This window comes from Rattus norvegicus, chromosome 1, assembly GCF_021556685.1.
Source record: "Rattus norvegicus strain SHRSP/BbbUtx chromosome 1, alternate assembly SHRSP_T2T, whole genome shotgun sequence".
Taxonomy (NCBI): domain Eukaryota; kingdom Metazoa; phylum Chordata; class Mammalia; order Rodentia; family Muridae; genus Rattus; species Rattus norvegicus.
The window spans coordinates 148,325,095-148,347,400 of NC_141534.1; the positions used below are offsets into that span (position 1 = coordinate 148,325,095).

General features: G+C 40.2%; 2 protein-coding genes across 25 annotated transcripts in view; one reads left to right on the plus strand and one right to left on the minus strand.

Moving 5' to 3' along the window:
- Tm6sf1 (transmembrane 6 superfamily member 1) overlaps positions 1 to 6,923 on the plus strand; it is a 30,255-nt gene extending 23,332 nt beyond the window's left edge. For 11 of the 19 annotated variants that reach the window (XM_087569851.1, XM_087569857.1, XM_087569911.1 and 8 more), the window contains one exon: positions 5,124 to 5,965. In XM_087569851.1, the coding sequence (XP_087425977.1) occupies positions 5,124 to 5,315 (192 nt within the window). In that variant the 3' untranslated portion in view covers positions 5,316 to 5,965. 19 annotated transcript variants of the gene reach the window in all.
- The window catches only part of Hdgfl3 (HDGF like 3), a 52,644-nt gene continuing 33,527 nt past the window's right edge, over positions 3,190 to 22,306 (minus strand). For 3 of the 6 annotated variants that reach the window (XR_015668248.1, XR_015668253.1, XM_087631584.1), the window contains exons 3-6: positions 21,861 to 21,999; positions 21,257 to 21,412; positions 15,608 to 15,754; positions 5,948 to 7,963 (exon numbers count right to left, since the gene is read on the minus strand). Coding sequence is in view for 3 of the 6 variants with exons in the window: in XM_087631584.1 (XP_087487710.1) it covers positions 7,958 to 7,963; positions 15,608 to 15,754; positions 21,257 to 21,412; positions 21,861 to 21,999 (448 nt within the window). In the remaining 3 variants the exon portion in view is untranslated. 6 annotated transcript variants of the gene reach the window in all.

Here is a 22,306-nt window from a genome sequence, read left to right on the forward strand (position 1 = left end):
CAGGACAAACTTACTTCACTCACCAGCCAGCCCAACAGCTAACTATGCCTTTATTCACATGGCATCCTCTACATGCATGTGCACCGGTTTGCCTGCTGCCACCACCCCAAGATAAGATTCTGAGTGTCCTTAGCTAGAAGGGCAGCAAAGGACAGGGATGCGGCCAGGTCAGTCTCAGAGGATAACCTGAGCACTAGACAGGAGAACCCAAACACACACATCCAGTTATGTGGAATAATCATGGCTAAGACAGGAGGGTCAGGAAGGCCTACCCTGGAGGCAAACGGGTTTAGAGCCTACAGTAAGACCAACTGCTCTGTGGATGAGGTTCAGTTTCAAGTGGGCACCTGGGACTCCAGACAGGTGGCCCTGGGAAGGGCAGTGTGGGCTGTAGGCCTGGCAGAGGGAGCGCGGCCAGACTTTAAGCTTTGCAGCAGCCTTAAAGCTTATCACAGTCCAGTTTGACAAAACAGACTGAAGTCAGTCTTGCTGCTGAGTGCAGTCCAGGGCGTGAGGGTCAGGTCCTATAATGTCAGTTTTCTCTCAACAGGTCAGCCCACGTGGCATGGCCCAAAGAGTTTATGTTCAACATTCTCCTAGCTCTCATTTTGGCTTTAATGTCTACTTACTCAGTGTTCAGCTTAAGTAAAGTTAGAAATGACGCGCATAACCAGAATGTGCTTTGTTCTGCACTTACGGTACTTAGGAAAGGGCCCCGCCAGTAAAGAGGGCACACTTGCGGCCCAAGGGATCGCTGTATCTTCGACCAGCATCCCCTAGTTTCTAAAGCTGTTGTCTAGTTTAGACACTTTGCACACTTGTGCTCCCACTGACAATGTCAAACCTTTTTGTTGGCTCCCTAGCACCACCAGTGTCCAGGCTGGTCTTGTGACCTTCCTGCTCCAGCCTCCCAAGTGCCGGAAAAACAAACACACACCGCCATGTCTTATTCGTGTAAAATATTAATATTGAACAATAAACTCCTAAGGCACTGCAACTTAATAAAAAATTGTAATATTTTATTTAGATCACTGGAAGACACACTGGGTAGTGATTGGGTCTTGGATTTCAGACTGTTAGGAACCTCCCAAGTTTGTTTTCTTCAGAAAATGAAAGCTCAGTCAAGATTTTAAAATAAAAACCAGGCCAAGTTTCGTTGGGGGACCTATAATCTCTTTTCACACACAGCTTGCTATAGGACTAAAGCTGTAAGCCTAACATGGCAGCGTGTATCAATTCACTTATTATTGTTCCCCATCGCCTGAAGTAGTCAGTTTCTAGTTATGTGCACATTTAACCAACTTAAGAGTGTAGGTTGAGGCCTATGATGGGCCTCAGTACTCAACAAAAGGTAGACTTTTCTTATTTCCTACAAGACACAGTACAACTGCTCATACTGCTAGTATGCACTACAGGTACACTTTAGCTCTGTAAGTCATTTAATATGACACATGCAGAAACATACATAACACACACGCTTTATACAAGGGACTGGAGGCTCCAAGGATTTTGACATATATGGGATTTCCCAACGTCCTGGATCCAATCCTCCTTGGATCCCAATGGCTGACTGCACAGTTAGAATCACTGAAAATGAAACCAACGTCTAAGTTAATATAATTAACAGCAGGAGCGGATTCACTGTCCTTGTTGTCACTAGTTAAATCTGTAATTTCAGTTAAAGCAGCCTCTGTCACTTTAGCTCTCTTGATCACCGACTTTGTCTTCTGTAAAGCTGCTAAGGATTAAAGAGGTTATGAGTACCAGAGCCTGACATGTAAAAGCTATGAGACTCCGATTTATAATTATTAAATAGAGATTCCCAGGAAGAATTGAGAGAAAAATGCCTTCTCACTGAGATTCTTCTACAATTTAAACAAAGTATATCCACATATCATGACCTAAAAAAAAAAAAAATCTGGGTAAAAGCTTAAGGGCAGGTTCCTAGTGGGCACCGGTTAGACTACACCGACTGGGCCAGCTGAGTCTGGTTACACCTCTCCCCATGCACTCCCCAATCCCGCCCCCACTCTTGTCTATGCCGGAATCTGCAGCCACATCTGTGGACAGTTTAGTTGAAAAGAGTGTCTTGTAACGTTTTTCTTCAGGGAAACCTTTAAGGAGTATCTTAACCTTTCAGGAAGCTCCTAGGTAACTAGGCTACCAATTTCCCATCTGCTTCTGATGCTTCATTACCAAGCACCTTTAGTGTTAAACTTTGACCTTGTTTCACTTTCTTACAAGCTTATCCCTTGATAAAGGAGTTAAAAGGTCAACAAAGGGACCTAAAAAACTGTAAGCCCAAGTTGTCAAGGAATGGCAGATCACAAACAGGTACTTAACTGAGCTTTGTATGCCTACCCCTCCCCCGCCAGAGGTGGCTGTTACCTGGCTTGTGGTGGAGCTATGATTCAATCCAGTCAGAATTACCAGCTTACACTGTGGATCACGTTTGTGTTACATGGGGCCCAACAGAGGGTTCTGTCCTAATGCCCAGTTTTGTTCCCTTAACATTCACGTGGAGCTAGGTTTGTGATTAGTGAGGAGAGGGATTAGGATAGGGGAGTCATCCTTTCCTAATTTTCTCTATAAATACAGGAGAGGGAGCTATTACAGTTTAGCTTTTTCTTACTTTCATTACTACATTCTAAACATTCCATTGAACCAAAAAACAAAACAACCCAAGTATCTCCTATTTCTGCAAGTAGAAAGCTTAGAATTAAGTCAAAGGGAAGTGACTAGATGTGGCAGCCACACTACTGAGCTTTACAGCTCTAATTGAGATGTGGAGTTTAGCAGCACACATCCCTACTCCCTCAACTCCAGCAGGGTTCCAGGCAGAGTCCCAGGTCCTGCAGGGAAGCAAGTGTGGTGAGTACTGGTGACCAACATGCATCTGGGAAAGGAATCCTCTACAGGTGAAACCACAGTTCCTGAAACGTGGAACCCTGAGCAGCCACCATCAGAGGAAGCGGCAGGTGTGGGCTCACTCAGCTGCCACAAACACACCCTGTGCATACCAGAGCTGCACACAACTAGTCTCTTCCCTCTGTTCTCAGGGCTACACACCTTTTGGTGATGAGTGCTATGACCCTCACCCTTACTACTAATTCTGAGTATAATGGCCTACTACCATAGGTATAGAAGTATGCTGAAAGATTCTTTTGTATTCTGACAGTAACAAGACCATTGTTGTTGAACGTTTATTGAACTCTAACAATGTGATAGGTGCCACACAAAACATTAGACACAGTATCTGCCCGGTGGGCGTACAATCTAATCTAAGGACACAGATCATTTTTTGAATGTTGCCATGAGCTTTCTGTTCATGAGAATGAGGTATTAAGCGCACCGTTCAGTGCAGGAAAGGACCCACACAATCACTGACCTTTCAGGACGGTTTGCCTACATAAGTACAACCAACTGCTCATGTTTCTTATTCTTGGGAATTATGGATAGTGTTTTTCGGTCATTTTATGATGAGCACAACAATCTATAAGGACAGAATCACTAAACCCACAAATCTGACAAAACCAGGGTTCAAAACTGGCCTCTAGTCCAAAATAAAATTGTTGTATGTTCAGAAAATCAGCTAAAGTAGGACCTAGAGAAAGTGTCAGGAGCCATTTTTGTTCAGAGTCCCCCTACTGTCCAAACAGTCTCTCTCCTCAAGGCAGCTTTCAAAGTGCCCTTTATCTCAGGTCTTTGTCTGCATAGCCCTGAGAGGCAAACCTTGGATGGGCCTTTTGCTCTCTGCCCCAGGGAGGTGTGTTCAAGGGCAGAACCTTCTCAGTGCCCAAGGACCACAGTACAGGTAATCCACTTGTGGGTCCTTGTCAGCACGCCACGGGAATTTAATTTTCAGTGAAGTAAAAACAGATTAGAGGTATCTGGAATATATCAGTAATTTATAAATTGTAGCCCATTAAAATATCTGCCATTGATACAAATCCTGAACATGCTCTTTTCTTGTCAAGGTCACATGAAATGCTAAGTAGCATTTTATCTGTTAGCACTTAGCACTCTCAATTGACTCCATAAGGAAAGACATATAAAGTAACAATACATTGAAAACAAATTCCCTAGTGATCCATTGTTACTTCTGTCTCCTTAGATTGCAGGATCCTTACTCTTTTCTCTTTAAGCATAGTAAACGGATAATTTACTATTTAACTACATAAATCCTTAATCTTTATTTCTGTGTATCTTGATTTTCAGGCAAACATAGAAGTGCAGACTTGGAATTTATATTATTATAATAACAAATTTTCTGAGAAAATACTCTCTTGGTTTTTAATCCTGCTATGTCCTGTATTACTTTTCTAATAGTTTTTCTCTGTGCTTATGAAAAGTACAAAAACCAAATGAGCCAAGCAAAATTCAACCGTCACATTCTGAGTAGTTTATAAACTATTCCATATAAACAGACGGAGCCCTTGCTGTTCTGTTCTCAAACTTCAATTACGCTGAGCAGTCACTGCCCTAAGTAGACTTCAGTCTGCTTTGGAAAGGCTGCCTGTGTATATATTTGTCATTTTATAATCATATTGCTATCCACAGCCAAGCTATTAGCAAGCTTATCTTACAAACAACCATAGAGCTATTGAGTTACATAAAACCAAGCACGCAAATGAATAAACAGTATATGCTGATGGGCTCTGAGCTCTGGCTTCCAGTGGGCGGTCTGAGACCTTCAATGTTTCTCTTTTAAGTAGCTTATTATACTAACTACAGCTTAAATGTTAAAAACAACTTCATTTGTAACTCAAACCCAATTTATGAGACCCTGCTGAGTGTCTTCATAGTCTTCCTAAAATTCAAATTAGAAAAAGGGGGGGGGGTGTTTCAAATTTTTGTTGTTGTTGAATTGAGCCAGTACTGTTTGGTATTTGGCACTGGACAGGTTAAAAACATACTTTAAAGCAGATACATTATTTGAATAGTTAGATCAAGAACAACCCTAAATTTAGTGAAAGACTATATATTAAGACTGGATTACCTAAAGGTATTATGCCTTTAAGATAGGTTTTGAGGGCATATGGGCTGAAGGAGACAGAATTCATCATTAATGCAAGCGAAGAGATCTTGTCCTTACTGGTTTTGTTTTGTTTTAACGTAAACAGGCTCAGTTTTCTCACATCGGTGCGTCCCTTCATGCCAGAACTGCTTATGTCTACAGAGTCCCTGAAGAAGCGAAAATCTTTTTTCTAGCATTAAACGTAGCATATGGAGTTCTTCCTCAGCTCTTGGCTTACCGTTGTACCTACAGTCCCGAGTTCTTCATAAGAACCAAGGCAGATGAAAAGCTGGAATGAACATACCTCACGTTGTCTCTGACCTGTTATGGAACTGGCGCTTGCTCTCCTTTATCCCCTCCCAGACACGAATACTCACAAGGATACACACTTGCTTTGCAGCATACGTGTGAGTGAAACTACTCGTATTGAATGGGTATATTTTCGGTTTTGAAAGAAAATTAAAGCTGAGAAAGAGCTTGTTTAAGGAAATATATCAACATTTGTCTGTGAATGTGACCATTGATCTTAACATTGTTTGCACACAGTACGTGTGAAAAGTACAACTCTAGTGCCTACAAAAACCATAAAAATGAAGCTATTCAGAAGTGACTAACCATATTCACTATGCATAGGAAAGAATTCAAAGTAGCAGTTACAGGTTGGAGAAATAGCTTCATATGAAATGTATGAGTTGACAATCCTAATATAAATGCCAGATCATCACAATATTTTTAAATTGATTCAAGTGTTTTCATATGGAAAGTGTATTATTTATTGCTGTTTTCAAAATTGCTGTCAAAACTTCTATTGAATGTAAACAGCTAGGATGACACACATCAACTTCATTAGTTGCCTTAATGAACACTTGTTTCATAGGTGGCTGGCTGATTATTTCTCTTGTGTTTCTGTGTATATCTTCAATAAAATTATTTTTTGGTGCTTATGAAGATAAACTTTATTAATTTTGAAGCATTTTATATATACATTTTCATGACAAATTTTGAACTTTTTATTTAAGAAATCTGTGCCAGGTAATGGTGGCACACACCTTTAATCCCAGCACTCAGGATTCAGAGACAGGCTGATATCTGAGTTCAAGGCCGGCCTGGTCTACAGAGTGAGTTCCAGGAAACCAGGGCTACACAGAGAAACCCTGTCTCAAACAAACAAACAAAAAACCTTTGTTATATCTTCCAATTTAAATTGTTATCTAAGTTCTCCATATGTTTTGCATTACAATGAAGATATCTTTTGACAAATTTCATTTTAAAATAAAATACTTAAAATGAAAAAGTACCTTTTAAAGAAAATAGCTGACTTGACAGCCTGTCTTTAACGAATTTTCCATACTTGGAAATGTGTGAGTACGTTGGGGAGCCATTGATAGCTAAATGACAGGAATAAGCCTGAAGGACGGTGATGTCGCAGGGGCAGTAGACTGACTGGTGCATCTAAGCCTCAGAGCCCTGCATCACCTTCATCATCACGACCACGCTGGGATTTAAGTCTTCTTCTGTTTTCTCTTCATGTTCATTAGTTCTTCAACACGGTAAGAACACCCAAAGCAAACAGGATGCACGTAAGGCTGTGTGTAAACACAGTGTCCACTGAGCTGGTGTTTTCTTAGACATGCAGACAGATGCTACGGTTTTTCCCTCCTGTCCCTCCCAGTGTTTTCGATTAACCTAACATCCAGAGTATTTAAAAGAAAAATGATAGAAAAAATAAGATTCTCACCTGCACTTATTCTAATGTCAGTTTGCTGTCCACCTTCGCTATAACACAAGAATTACATCAATACTTCACATTACACATATGGAGCCAAATGACACTGACTCAGGTGTTTACAACCTCAAACCTTACTCCCAGGACACATTCCAATAAATTTATTCTGTAAAAACAATACATTTTTTTGTTGTTTTTGATTTTTTTTTTTACAGTAAACTTTTCGGCTACAAACCTCAGACATACACAAAAGATCTTCCAAGGACAAGCATAGCAGGGCTAGGGAAACCCAAACTGACTAATGTGTTCTCACAGTATAAGCTGGCATAAAAATAAATAAGACTCTATTAGCACAGCAGCGACGATAATGTACACATAATAATGCTTGGTGGATGAATGGTAACTATTCTAATTCTAGTTCTAAAAGAAAAGTTTAGTTTAAAAGTCTATCTTCAAGAGTCAATGCTTTGTTTTCCCATAGTGCTCCTGCTGATTTCAGCTTTCAAGTGTAAAGTGACCATCTTGAGTGATTAGCTCAAATCGTATTGGCTTTGGGAAAAAAATAAATCCTTGCTTTATTTTGGTATGACATAAAAAGACTCACTAAGTTCACATGTAAACTCAGCTTGTGTACACAGGAACATGAGTTTTGAGAAGTATAAGTTTCAACTAGCTATTTCTAATACAGAATAGGTATTGTACAATGTGGTTAAACTTTACACATGGCCTTAAAACTGAAAGATGACTGTAATTTCATCTCCATATACCAACAGTATGTATCTAGGAGTTGGTTCTTGAGTTCTGCTATAAAGAAAATCCCATCCTGAAGTATTATGTTGAGTAATTATCTAAAAATACGAATTACTATTTCGCTGAGTGTTTGATGATGGTGGGATAGAGGCAGAAAGCTGATGACTTGGACTGCCTTGGAAAAGGAGCCTAGACACGGAGAAGTCTGCAAAATCTTGATCATTCTTAGTGGTTAAGGGCAACTTCATGCAACCAAATAACATAAAATTAAGTCAATAACCTTAAAAAGGTTAAAATGTCTCTTTTTTCCCTTCAGCAGAACAGAGAGGAATGTAATGCACACACACACTGGGGCTTTGTCAGTGACAACAAAGACTGTTGGTTCATATCAAATCCAAGAATCAGACAATCAAACAGTTAACCTTCTTGTGGTTTCTCTCAATATGCAGCATTCATTACGGTAGTTAGGTCTGTAAAGAAAGCAAACAGAACAAGCCTTAGATGAGCTAGGACACTAAGCAGGAAGCTAGTCATCCTGTGGGCACCGGATGGACTACAGTTCTCTGGATCTGAAGCAGCCTCCTGGCAGCAGCCATGGTTGGAAAACAGTGTCAGAAGCTTTGCTTTTTATCAACTAAAAACTTACACACCTATTGTTAGTATTCTGCTAAAAACCAAAACACATCCTGCCTCTGTACGCTCAGTGAAGGAAGGGATGGCTGGGGCACATGCTGTACCACTCAAGGATGTGCACTTCTGGTGACACCAGGCTAAGACAGAGGTGACCTGTGCTGTACGACTGGATTGTCTGAACAGATGTAAGCAGCATAAAGCTGAAACCATTTGGGTGCACTCAGACTGTCCTTCATAATATTTGCAACTTTAGTTACTTGTGGCACACATGGCATAACAAAGAACAAAAGTCAATGTCAGTATGTTTCATCTCTGACTTTGTGCTTTTGAAGAAAAAAAAAATAGATGAAACAAAAAAAGCCCAGATTTTCTTTAAAACTTATATGGCATACATGTGACAAAGATAAAATATTCCTGCTTTGTAAAATAATTAAAATCTTAATTTTTATATTTTATCCTTTTTAAATATGTGTGTTTATTTGTGTGCATGTACATGTGTGCACGAGTACACATGGACATGGTACAGTGCACATATGAAGGTCAGATCACAACTTACTGGAGTAGATTCTCTCTTACCATGTGGACTCTGGGAATCAAGACGCAGGTCATCAAGCTTGGTGGCAAGTCTCTACCCACTGAGCCATCTTATAGACCCAAGAATTACACTTAAATTTAGATTTCACTTTAAATTGTGTCAGGTTCTATTTCCCTAGAGAGATGTTATTTTTGTTTTCTGTGTCATTAACCTAAATATATTAACCACTTCTAGTTCTCGTGAGATGAACAAAAAAGAGAACTCAGGCCCCCAATATTTCCCCTAAATCAGCTTATCTCATCACTAACTCAGTCAACACATGTGTGGGTAGATGTCCCTCTTAACTAAAGTCTGTTACACTTCCCTATCAAATCACAGAGGACCTTCCCAAGGAGAAAAGGCATCAAGCTTACCATCCCCACACAACAGGAAATTTAAATTTCTCTGTCCCTACCCCAAACAAGGAGGCTAGTAGATCTTTACACTTTTAAAGGCATTTACAACCTTTGAACTTGAAAAATATAATGCCTGGTAACTGATTGGTCAGTAAACGAAACACTAAACACGATTCTACTCACAGATACTTTGGAGGACTCTTCCCTTGGGAAGAGGAAGATACCCAAATAATCAAAATTTGTTAATCAAAGAAACCTTTAAAATATTTTATTAATATTATGTGAAGGCAATAAATTCTTTGTTTAATGCAGCAAAAAATTCACTTAACAGCTCAATTCATATTAAAGACTATTTAAAGCAGACCCAACAGTAGGCTCAGAGTACTGTCCATGCACTGAAGAGACAGTAGCACCAATCTGAGCACTTTAAGAGCTCACCTCCTTGTTTGAAATAAGGCACTGTCAAATGGGTGCTTGTGGAGCAATTGTAGAGTTTATGAATTTTAAATGTCTACTATAACTACTGTGCTCACATGTATTAATTTTTAATTCATAATGATCTCTATAGACTGGACATAGAACTCTAGGTATCTGCCAGGCCTGGTGCTTCCTCGACTTAAAAGTCCAATGTGGTGGTCATGTTCTGTGGTCATCTTTTGTACCTTGAGGTATTTTAATAAGAGACACAGTGAAAGAGGCTTTAGGAACAGCAAAGCTAATGGACACCCAAAATATGGCAGGCAGAAGCCAAAAGATTCTTTTCATATATATATACCATTTTTATATGAAAAAAGTTGGTATTATGACTTAGATATTTGGTGAGTTGAGCAGTGAGATGGCAATCAAAACTACAGTTAAGATTCCATCTCATCCAGCAGGAATAGCTATCGCCATCAAGAAAACAAACATCAAATGCTGGGGAGGATACAGGTGGCAAATGGAAGCCTAAGGCACTGCTGGGGAACAAATCAGCATAGCTATTAGTATCTGTATGGAGGTCCCCAAGACTAAAATTAAGGCCTGGGAACATAGCTCTGCGAGTGAAGTGTTTGCTGCTCAAGCATGAAGACCTGAATCAAATCCCTGGGTACAGCAGTATACTATGTACAGCTGGACACGGCAGTATGTACTATGTACAGCTGGGTATGGCAGTATACTATGTACAGTTGGGCACGGCAGTATATATATTGGTAATGCCAGTGCTTGTAAGGGGAAAGCAGACATGGGGGATGCACTAGCCAGTCAGCCTAGCAAAATCTGTGAGCATCAGGTTTACTGAGAAACTGTCTTCTTCTTAAGTGGAGAATGATAAAGGATTTTCAATATTTCCCTCACACACACACACACACACACACACACACACACACACACACACACACACAAAGAGAGAGAGAGAGAGAGAGAGAGACAGACAGACAGACAGACAGAGAGAGAGACATCCATACAAATAAAAGGATCAGTAAGAGGATTATTACAGACCATGTTTACCAACCCTGAATATGTATATACAAAGAACCAAAGGCAGCATACAGTAGAGGAACATGCACACCCATGTTTATTGGGCCACTTACAACAATAGCCCAGGTATGGAATTGGGCTGGGCACCTAAGAAATGATAAAGAAAATGTGGCACAGACAGACAGACACACACACAGACACGCACACTCACTTTACTCAATCAAAAGAAACTGTGGTGTTTAAGAAAAATTATTAATACTAGAGATTATTGTGTTAAAACATATAAACAAGACTTAGAAAGACAAATAAGGCTTGTTTTCTCTCATATACATATTGGAAACAGGAAAGAGATAAGCAGGAGGTAGGAGTGGACAAGGACCAGGTTTGGGTAAATATAATAATGCCATCCCTCTATCTATCTATCTATCTATCTATCTATCTATCTATCTATCTATCTATCTATCTATCTATCTGATATATAGATATATGTGATATACAGACATATATATCACATATATATGAAACTTCCTCATGAGTCTGTGTAGTTATATACACTGATAAAAACTTTACTATTGGGCGCTTGGTAAAAAATAAAGTGACTTACTAATTCATAGGGAAAAATACAGTATTTGTTGCCAGTGGTAAAATTTAATTAAGTGAAACTTATAATTTTAAATCCTCCATGTAACAGCTTCTGGACATTTAAAGACTTATGAAAAGACAGCGATATTTAGAAACATGATATTAATACGAGAAGTAGTAACCACAACAGAATAGCAGCGTGAAGAAGTAGTAAGTCAGTAAGTCACATAAGTTATCTGAAGGATCAAGTAGTCTAAGAGAGTTTACTGCACCAAAACATAAAAAGTTCAGATTCTGTCCTTGTTAACATCAGCTGTCAACCTGACACAGCCTAGAATTATCTGAGGGTCTCAACTGAGAGACTACCCAGATTAGGCTATCTATGGCTGTGTTTGATGATTGATGTGGTAGAGCCCAGTGCACTGTGGCCGGTGCCAGGCAGGTGGTCCTGGGCCATATAAGGAAGCTAGCTGACTACAAACCAGTGGGAGAGCAATGTGTGAGCCAACCATCAACATTCCACTGTGGCTCCCTCTTCAAGTCCTGCTTTGCTTGAGTTCCTGCCCTAACATCCCTCAGTAACAGACTGACTGCAATGTGAGCCAAATCAACCCTCTCCTCCTTACAGTGTTCTGGTCAGTGGTTTATCACAGCAGCATAAGGAAAGCAGACATGCAGCGGCCTTTAAGACACTACTATACACAAGAACTAGAAGGACTAGAGATGGGGATAAAGAAGTCATCCTCACATACAGCTGACAGTCCTGAAAGTTCCACCAGAGAATCCACAGACCACACAAACAAGCAAGATACAAAGACCACATACCGACATCAGAACACTTGCTCTACACTGGGAATGAGTTTGTTGAGAACCAGAGAACCATCTCATCTGTAAAAGGAAGCAAAACGACCAGGAATAACTCTAACCAAGGAGGTGGAAGCCCTTCAAGAGGAAAGCTGAAGAGGCTGAGGAAACTGGAGAGCAGGCGATGGAAGGGTTCCTGTGCTTATGGACTGGAAGGATCAATATTTGATCAAAACCGCCTTAGATGTATGTACAAAATTCTCAATAATTTATTTTTACCTAAAAGAACTGAAGAAAAACATAGGCAAAGTATTTTAAGACATAAGCATAGCAAGGGCTTTCTAAAGGCTTCAGCAGCATAAGAAATAATCCCAAGGAGTGATAAATGGGCTAAGGTGAGGGAAAAGCTGAAGAAGGTAGAGAGACAACCTGTTGTGTGTGGGGGCAACCTTCGCCAACTCTACACTTCCCAGGGGATTAGGGCACAGAATGTATGAGAAACTGCAAACACTGAACACCAAGAAATTTAATAAACGAAATTTGGATTCTACAGCTAGTCACCCACCCCCATCCCACTCCCACCCACTGCTCCTTGGCCTCAACCTCCTTGACTGTACTCAAGATGAATTGAATTTCTGCCCTCTCTGTGCCTGCACAACTCATTCTACCTGGAGCGAACCTCAACCATTTCCACTGCTTACTTCAGATGCACACCCAAGAGCCTCAACAATCACCCTCATTTCCCAAGTCCATCCACTCTCCTACTCTTCTAAGAAACTAATTCAAACCTCATTCTTTCTTGTGAAACTTCATCACTTGGCCCCGCACTCCCTCAAGCCATGACCTTATCCCTTTAGAAAACAAGCAATCACACCAGAAGCTTTTATAAGCTGGGACCCCAAGCATCAGCACCTGTGTCTCTGCCCTACTGCACCCTCACGATGTGTACTCGTCTTGTGCTTCTCTGCTCTCTAAAGGCCATGATGCCATTGACTTTTCGTCTTGATAAGTCATATATTGAACCATTTTAGAGAGCTGTGCATCAAGAAAGAAAACAGGCTCTTTGACATTCTACCCAGCTCATGACTTCTAAATATTTAAAATAAGTTTAACATCATGCCATTAGCTTTATGAAATATCATGACTCTTTAGAAAGCTAGTATAATTAGGGTGGGTGGGTTACTGATCAAGGGAGCCCAGGAGAACCCAGGCAGAAACTCATGCTGTGAAACAGACCACCTCAGTAAGATGGCTGAAATGGTTATGCTCAAAGACAGAAAATGCTAGCCACAAAAAGGAAAGAGAATGGTTGAGTATAAATAAAGTTAAGAAAGTATTTTTTTTTTAAAAAAAGCCAAAGACAGTGAACAGATAAGACACAAAAATTAGAGTATCCTACAGAATAAGTGATGTCCTATAAACCAGTACAAAAATAGTCTAATGGGAAAACAGGTGACAACCCTGGAAATGTGTGTTAAGAAGAAACATGGCTGGCTGATAGAAACGAAACAGAACAACAACAAACCTCACCTCATCACTGTTCATACTGCAGTACAAGTTCATACTGTAATAGCATTTTACACCACTACACTGTCAGAGATAAAAGTCAGATAGCACCAACTTAACTACAAGGGCTTTCATATGTTGTTGGCCTGGCCAACTCCTCCATAAAGCAACTTGATAAGGCTGGAAGCCATAAATCTGTACATCAGCATTGTCAGTTCTAGTTACAAACCTAAAGAACTTGAGCATGTACGCTAGGAGACAAAATGCTCATAACAATACCGTCCAAAGCTGGAAAGGCCAGATACCTATTAACAGTAGACTGAATAAACAGGCAGATTCGCATAGCGTCACATACGCCATACAAACGGAAACACTGAAAACTGAATAAGGCCTGGCAAGATGGCACCTTCTGCTAAGTCCATGGCCTGAACTGTGTCCCCAGGCCTGATGTGAAGAGTATGGATTCTCAAAAGGTGTCCTGGGACCTCCATACATGGACCACTGCAAGCTGTGACAGGCTTCACAAGAAATAACTTTTTTAAAATTAGCCAAATGAATAAATCTTAGAAGCACAGTGGTAAGTAAATGTCATCATTAAAAATACTCATTAAATTGTACAATGTTGATAAGACAGATATAAGGATTTTAAGGAAGTATACCGAGATAGATGGAAGGAGCACTCGAGGAGACTGAGGGGAAGCAGAAGAGGATGGTGGCTGTAAGAAAAGTCAGAACAAACTGTCTAATGATACCAAATGCTGCTAGAGAAGACAGGCCAAGTGTGGTGATGCACCCTGCAGACCCAGCACTCAGGAAGGTGAAGCCTGGGAGCCAGCCTGAGTTACATAGTGAGGCAGACAGAGTTATACAGCAAGACTCTGTCTCAAAAACTGAGAGGAGGGAGGAGGAGGGAGTTGAGGAAGGCTAACCTGAGTGACAGGAGTAAGACAACAACTAAACCCACACTTCAAGAGTGATGCTGGGTAACCAAGACGAAGGAAGGAAAAGCTGAGAGGCACCGGGACTGATGAGAACAGGTAAGAACAGACACAGTCAGAGTTGAACACAGTGTAACAATGTACCTGATGGGCATTACCACTCATCCACTCATTCCATCACTCAGTGCAAGCGTCCATCCTTAGCCACTGCTCTACCCCTCAAGTGCTCAGCCTTCCTGGTCATCTGAAGCTGAGTAGTGTACACAGACGGAATGCTATGTGCACAAATGACCTTTACTATAGTTTATGAATGCGGACCGGCCTGTAATGCCAAAGTCAGCAGAAGCTAACAAGAGTCAGGTAAGTAAATCTGTTCCTACAGGTATTTTAAATAGCAGTACTCAAATACAGCTTGAACACTTTTATTCTTGTAGATGTAATGTTTTACCCTTGTTATGCAAGCGCTGGTTTTTCTGCCCTCATATCTTGTTTCAACCTGGACATGGCACTGTAATGTTTATACCAAGAGTCTCCTGTCAAGTTTCTGTAAACCGTTCTTACCATTTATTTTGTCTTGTCAATAAATGCTGATCACCCAATATCTGGGCAGAACAGAGAATAGGGTGGGTAGGGCATCTGCCAGCAGAGTGGGCGGGGTAGATAGCTAGATATGGGGAAAGGAGATCAGCAGCAGGATGGAGGAATTGGAGCCCTGAAGAGGGGGTCTGAAGAGCTGGATCAGTAACAATATGCAAGCATCATGGGGTGGGGTTGGGAGGGAGCCAGATAGGCATAGGAGGTAAAGGTAATCATTTAATTGCTCAGCTATTGAAATGCAGGTTTAAATAAATATTCCTCTTCTGTATGGTTACTGGGGAATAGCATAAGGTAAAGAAATAGCTGCCTTATTAATTCATCCTTTATATTTATATTAAGGGTACTTCATTTACATATTCTATTTTGGACATGCCACTGACTTTGTGATAAAAGAATGATCAATAATTTGCAACCTATTTTAAAATACTCTACAGTTACTAATGTAGTTTGAAAAAGTAATATTGAGAGCTTGAATTTTCCAGGAAGGCATACTTTCCACATGGCCCTCTTTTGTCCTCCGACTCTAAACTCCTGGCCACCCATTCAGGCTTTGTGAACAGACATAACAAGCTAATGGTTAGTGACACTAGCCACAGACACGGATCCCAGAGGAAACGTCTTCTAAGAGATCAACAGGAGAAAAGGGAATCGTCAGCACATCCTCACCCCTTCACCGGCTTTCTGCAAGTCTGAAGTCGTGTTTCTTGTGTCATTGCCAGCATCTCCGCCCTCAGAGCTGCTTTTGTTCTCCTCTTCTTTGCAGTCTTTGTCATCTTCGTCTCCTGGAGATTTCCGGGACTGTTTAGAAGACTTCTAAACATTTAGACAAGTCAAGAATTAGAGTCAAAAGTGGGGCTCCAAATGCACAAGTGTAAGTAAAGAGGTGCACAGGAGCTGTTGGCGTGTAGTGTGTGTGGCTTGACACAGCACAGATAGAGAACACATGCAGTGTGCCAAGGCTGGGCTGGGTGGTGATGGACAAGTCATTTTACTTCTCTGGGCCTCTAATAACTAGCTAGAAAGGAAGCAGATGTGGGCTAGACAACTATCATATTCTTATAAGAAGTGTGATAATAAAAATCAGACTACACAGATACCCACAACAGGACTAAATACAACTGGGCGAGTACCTACTACCTCAGGAGACATTAGAACTGGAAGGCATGCTCAAAAATCATCATGTCCTTCTCTGTCACATATGGTAATAGAAACCAAGGTCCAGAGAAGTGAGGTGAGCGCTCCGAGAATGATATTCACGGAAGAATACTTCCTGCAGCAGTGTGGCTAAGGATAGATACAGAAAGAACCTAGATAAAGCTTTCTGTCACAGCACAACACAATTTAATCTTTAAACTATGAGCAATTACTTAAACACTAAAGCTGTGCTTGTAAAACAGTCTATTTTCTTTGTCATCTTGCATTTGAAATCAAATTATAGCTTGCACTAAAGTCTCCTTGCAGAACAGTACTAAAGTTAGAAAAAGATGTCTCCAATTTTATGTCTTATTCTAAATGATGAAATGTAGGACTTTCTAACATTTTCTTTTAAAAGTTTTTTTGAAAATTTTAAGGATTTATTTATTTATTTAATTTATTTATATAAGAACAGTTTAGCTGTCTTCAGACACACCAGAGAGGGCATCAGGTCTCAGATGGCTGTGAGCCACCATGTGGTTGCTGGGAATTGAATTCAGGACCTCTGGAAGAGCAGTCAGTGCTCTTAACCGCTGAGCCACCTCTCCAGCCCTGACTTTCTATAATTAATGTATTTACTGTGTATGTTTTTGTGTTGGTGTATATACCGACAATGGCATGTGTGGAAGCCAGAGACTAACCTGTGGGAGCTAACTTTGTCCTCCAATCAAATGATTCCTGAGTCTAACTGAGGTCATCAGGCTTGGTAGCAAGTGAATTCACTCACCTTGATGACTGCTCTTAAGTGGTTTGTTGTTTTTTGTTTGTTTTTCTAAGTAAAAAATGCATTCAATTTTAAGCATATAAACAATGACTAATGGCTTGTGTGAAAGACCACTAGGTAGAGAAGTCAGACAGTTTGTTCTAATGCAGTCCCTTTAACATTTTTTTTTTTTTGCCTTTTCATCTGTCAAATCCATTTTCCTCTTAAATTTTGAGGGCTGAAATTATAGCTCAGTTAGTAGTGCCCGCCTAGCATGCAGCAAACTCTGGGTTTAATTCTCTGGCAGTATATATTCTGGTTATGAGGGTGCAGGTCTGTAACCCCAGCCCTCAGGAGAGAGAGAAAGGAGGATCACAAGTTCACGGGCAACCTTGGACTACACGATGAGTTTGAGACCAACTTGGGTTACATGCGACCATTTCTCTAGGGAAAGAAGTCAAAAGGGGAGAGGAAAATTTAAAGGAAATTAATCTTCAAATACTTTGCAAACAAAAACTAAGGTAAATGGACTCAGCCAAATCATTTTTTGGCCTTCCAGAAATGAATTACTAAACTTGAGCCCCTCATACAATCAGATTTTAAAAATTATATCATTTTTGCTTGTGTGTGTGTGTGTGTGTGTGTGTGCGCGTAAGTGCGTGTGTGCACATGCAGGTGCAGGTATAAGCACTTGTGAGCAACCTGATGTGAGTACTGAGAACCCAGCTCTGGTTCTCTGCAAGACAGCATGTGCTTGCAGTCTCTGAGCCACGTCTCCAGCCCCTTACCTACATCATCAGGTTTTGGGTTTCTGTTCTGTTGACTGAAGAGATGGGTCAGTGAATTTACTTGTAGAGAACCTGGGTTCAGTTCCCAGCACTGACATGATGGCTTACAACTATCTGTGACTCCGGTTCCAGAGGATCCATAGCCCCACTCTGGTCTCTACAGGCAATACACACATGTATTGTACATACGCACATGCAGGCGGCACACGCACACATTTAAATAAATAAATGTAAAATACAAAGAGAGATCATCCAGTTACAGGACAGAAAACATTACACCGCTTCTATTTTACTTTACTAAAACTATAAACAGCACTCAAAATATTAGTTTAAAATGCTATCACTTTTAACTTTTAGATTAAAAAAAAGATTTATTAAAAAAGATTGGAGCAGGGTCAGTTAAAGATTCCATACGACAATATATAGGTAACTTTTCATTTAGTAATATCATGTAACAGATGAATGTGTTAAGTGCATTATCCAGCAACCCTCAAGTAACAGTGCTGACCTGCCACTCAGCCTAACGCACACCACAGTATCCATCTCCTGTGCAGGGTGTCTGTGAGTGACACTGAGCACGTGCCCCTCAGCCCTGGGCATGACAAACACGGAGTCTCAGTACTAATGGGAACTGGGCATCACTGTACTTCCGTTAATGGGCAACCATATTTAGTATCTTAGCAGGAAGTCTAGCTGCCAAACTAACTTTGCAAATCTCTTCAGATCATAATCCCTATATGTTTGTTTGAAATTGGTGTTTATCATTTATTTTATTAGTGTGGTTTTGAGTTGGTTTTATATCTAATTGTTACTCTGTTAACTAAAATTCTTGTTCTTTTAGCATCTTTACTAATTTAAGAATTTGATTAACTGTAACCTTAAGTGTAAATCATTTGCATACAAATATCTACATTTTCATTATCTGCTAGTGCTTAATATGAATCAGCCATATCTTTATTTAAAAGATATATAATTTTCTTCGGATTTGTTGTACTTTGGCTTTTTGATTATTGAAATTGTTTTCCCTCACAGGTAAAAGAAATTAGGTAAATAGAGAAGTTGTGAGATAATCCTTTACCTAACTGGGGTGTTGTAGAAAGTTTACTGACTACTAGTTTTTAAGTGCAAAGGAGACTACTCAAAAGAGAAATTCAGCACATTCAACAAAAAGAAAACAGTGGGACTCCAGAAAAAGTACCGGGGTTACAGCAGGAAGCAGTCTCTCCAGTACTATTCCCACACCGCAGACATAGGAACTACATTCCCCGTCCTTTGCTCAAAGTTCTGAATTAGCAGTGCTGGGGCCTGAAAGTCATGTCAACAGTTTTCCACAGGATTATGATACACATGAGACTCCCTATGTCACACTGGCAGTAAAAAGCTGTAAAAAGCTGAGTTCTGACTAGCTTCTGGGCACATACTGCAATCACATCGTTTTGAAGTCTGAGGCAAGAAGAACACCATGAGTTCAAGGCTAGCCTGGGATATAAACTGTGTTTATATCTGTGTGGCCAGAGACTGTTCCTCTACAAGGGAATAAAAAAAAAAGACAAAACTAAAACCCAAAACAACAACAAAGTAACCCTTCCTCCACTCTAACACACAAACGTTATAAAGTTAAATTTCTGGGCTGGGCTGTAGCTCAGGGGGTAGAGCGTTTGCCTAGCATTGTGCAAAACATCAACAGCAAAAAAAAAAAAAAAAAAAAAAAAAAAAAAAATCAAACAGTTCTTAAGAGACAGTGAAAGCAGAAATTAAATGTAATTTAAATAAAATTAAATAGTCATCTAAACATTTAAACTTTAGCCCTCGCCTTCACTGCTGTGAAGTGTTAACTCCATCCTAACTACAAGCCTTCATACTGTTGATCTTTAAAACACGCAGTGACATAATTACATTTAAAGGTCCCATGTTCACTGTTGAAAGTCTACAAACCTTATGTAGCTTTTACATAAATTAGGGTTGCAAACACATTCCATAGAAGCTCAGCAGGCAATCAATTAAATAAAAATAACTCAAATGGATGTTTAAGTGAAACCCAAAATGCTAATAGAAATTCAGTCTAAAAATAAATGCAATGGAAGAAACAGTTTGAGAGGGACTTTTTTTTAACCATTTATAAACTCTATCCCCATCAAAAGTAATCATTCTTGTTTGCTTGCTTATTGTGGTTTGTGTGTGCATGCACATGTATGTTCAACTCCTTCTCTGCCCCTCCCACTGCTTTCCTTCCCAAATGCATGTGCTTGTGCTGTTTTGTTTTGTTCGTTTTTTAAATTTAACTTAATGCCCACTGTGTCCACTTAGCCTGTATGTTCACAGGTATAGGGTTATCTACCAGAACACAGATATCCTCAAAGGGCCTGAATCTACCTTCTAGTTTTAGATGGGGTCTCTGAATGAACCTGGAGTTCTCTGATCGGGCTGACCAGCAAGCCCTCTCCAGGGATCATCTTGCTTCACCTACCTGCCCAGCTAATGAGTTCACAGCCACGCAACACCTTACCCACTTCAGCAATCTCCCCAGCTCCAGCGACCACGTGTGTAGTCAATAAGGTCCATAGAGAATAACACAATCAGGTACATAGGAAATAATGCATGCATACAATTTTACCTGCATGTCAGTAAGGTGGATTTTAAAGATTGCCAAAATCATATTTTAATAGTTGGAGAAACGCTTGGTACTTGTTTTCTCAGATGATTTCTAAATATATTCAGCCACTAAATACAAGAATCTAAGTAGAAGTAATTTCGTCAAGTATTCAATTATGAGTTAGACTCTACTGAATCTTGAACCTTAGGTCTTCCAGGATCCATTTTTCTTGCTTTCAGTGCCTACAGAATAGTTTTCAAAAATGTCACGGGTGTTTTTTGATTGCATATCTGCAATACTGTATAACACACCTAGTTTTTTCTTTTGTAAATCACCATGTCACTGCTGCTACATTTGGAATAAAATCCAGACTCACTGGAGCAGCTTACAGTCTGCCCTAGGCAGCATTTACCTGTCTCTCTTTACTGAGGGCCTGGGCACGCCTGCACTGTGTTTAGGTGTGTGTCAGACTTTGCCTTCTCAGGTTTCCTGCTCTGTTCCTTTTCCTCTGCCGCACAAGGCTCTCCTTTCACCCTTCTTTCAAGTCTTTAGCATAAGCTGTGCCTTTACAGAAAGGCCTGGCCACTTTCCTAGTATGTGTTTTCTTGGTCTCATTCATTTCCTTCAGAACCCCTTTCACAATTTACATTTAATTATTAACTTGTTAGTATGTTCCCTCTCCTTTTTTATGGAGTCGATTTTACTGCTCACTCCTGCACAACCCGTTCAATTCAGTGTCTGGCTCAGCCTATATGCTTAACTTTCCTCCTTCAACTAAGCTTGTGGTACTTTCAGGGCAAGTCAGCCTTGAGGAGAAGTCAGAAATGACTCCCTTACTACCTGGGGGTTTTGGTGTTCTCTCTCAATTTACTACTGCCCCTAAAGTTTGTAGTGTGTGCTGGGGTGGGGGGTGGGGAGTGGGCCTGAACAGTATGTTCTAGGCAGGTACTTTGCCAAAGAGCAATACCTCCCACCCAATCTGAAAGCTTCAGTGAGTATGCAGGAAACAGTAACAGGAGGAGGAGGTTTTCAGTGACCTTTGAAGTGTAGGACTTTTTCCGTTTTGAGCCTCCTTTTTCATTCTTTCTCTTGCCTTTTCCATCTTCTACTCTGTCACCTTCTTCCTCACTGCTTGCATCTGCAGTGTTCCCTCCTTCTCCCTCAGTTTCTGAAGAGCTCTGTTGCTGAATTGTCTAAGGAAAAAAAAATTAGCCAATTACATTTTAAAAAAAGAGTAGGAACACAAACTGGAAAAAACACTATGTTTTAATTTCAAAGACACTGGCCCACTTTAACATTTTCAAAATAAAGGACTACGAGAGCCAGGCACAATGGCACATATATCTAATTCCAGCTACCAGGGAGGCTGAGGTAGGAGGGTTGTTTGAAACCAAGATACTGAAGCTAACCTTAGCAGCATGTGTAAACCCGATTCAATTAATGACTCAAGTGGCTGCCAAAGTCAATTTTTCAATGTCCACTTAACTCAAGCTCTTCTGGGCAAGAGCTGGTACTTAATCAAAGAAGAACTCTGACCTCAAATGAATGGAAGGTTAGTACTAACAGGAAGGACACTTCACAAAGGTGCATAAGAGTTAAAAGCAACGAGACAGAACAAGAGACCGTGATGCAAACTATTACCTGGTACCCAGTAAATTTCACTCCTGGATTATTTTCAATTTCCCATAATCCTTCATTAAATCCTTTCCGTTTGTTTGACTTTCCAAACTTGTCTTTGTATTCCTTATATGGGAAAAGGTCTTTAGGACCTAGAAATGCACTGCAGGGATAGATAGAAATAGAACTGACATGCTGATCTTCAAATACAAGGTATTCTAAATATCAGGATCAAATGTGATGTCAACAAACATATTTAAGTATACACAAACCCTGTGGGTAAGCACATATCACAAGATGCTTTAGAAACATACTTCAAGGCAATACAAATGGGTAACTGAGTGTGTAACCATCAACTCTGGATTGTCCTACTTTGACATTAATATTACACAATGTGCTTTGTTTGACACTGACTCCTAGTTTTACAAGTAGAACTAGAGCTATTTACTTTGATTGCTTCTCTCATTGCT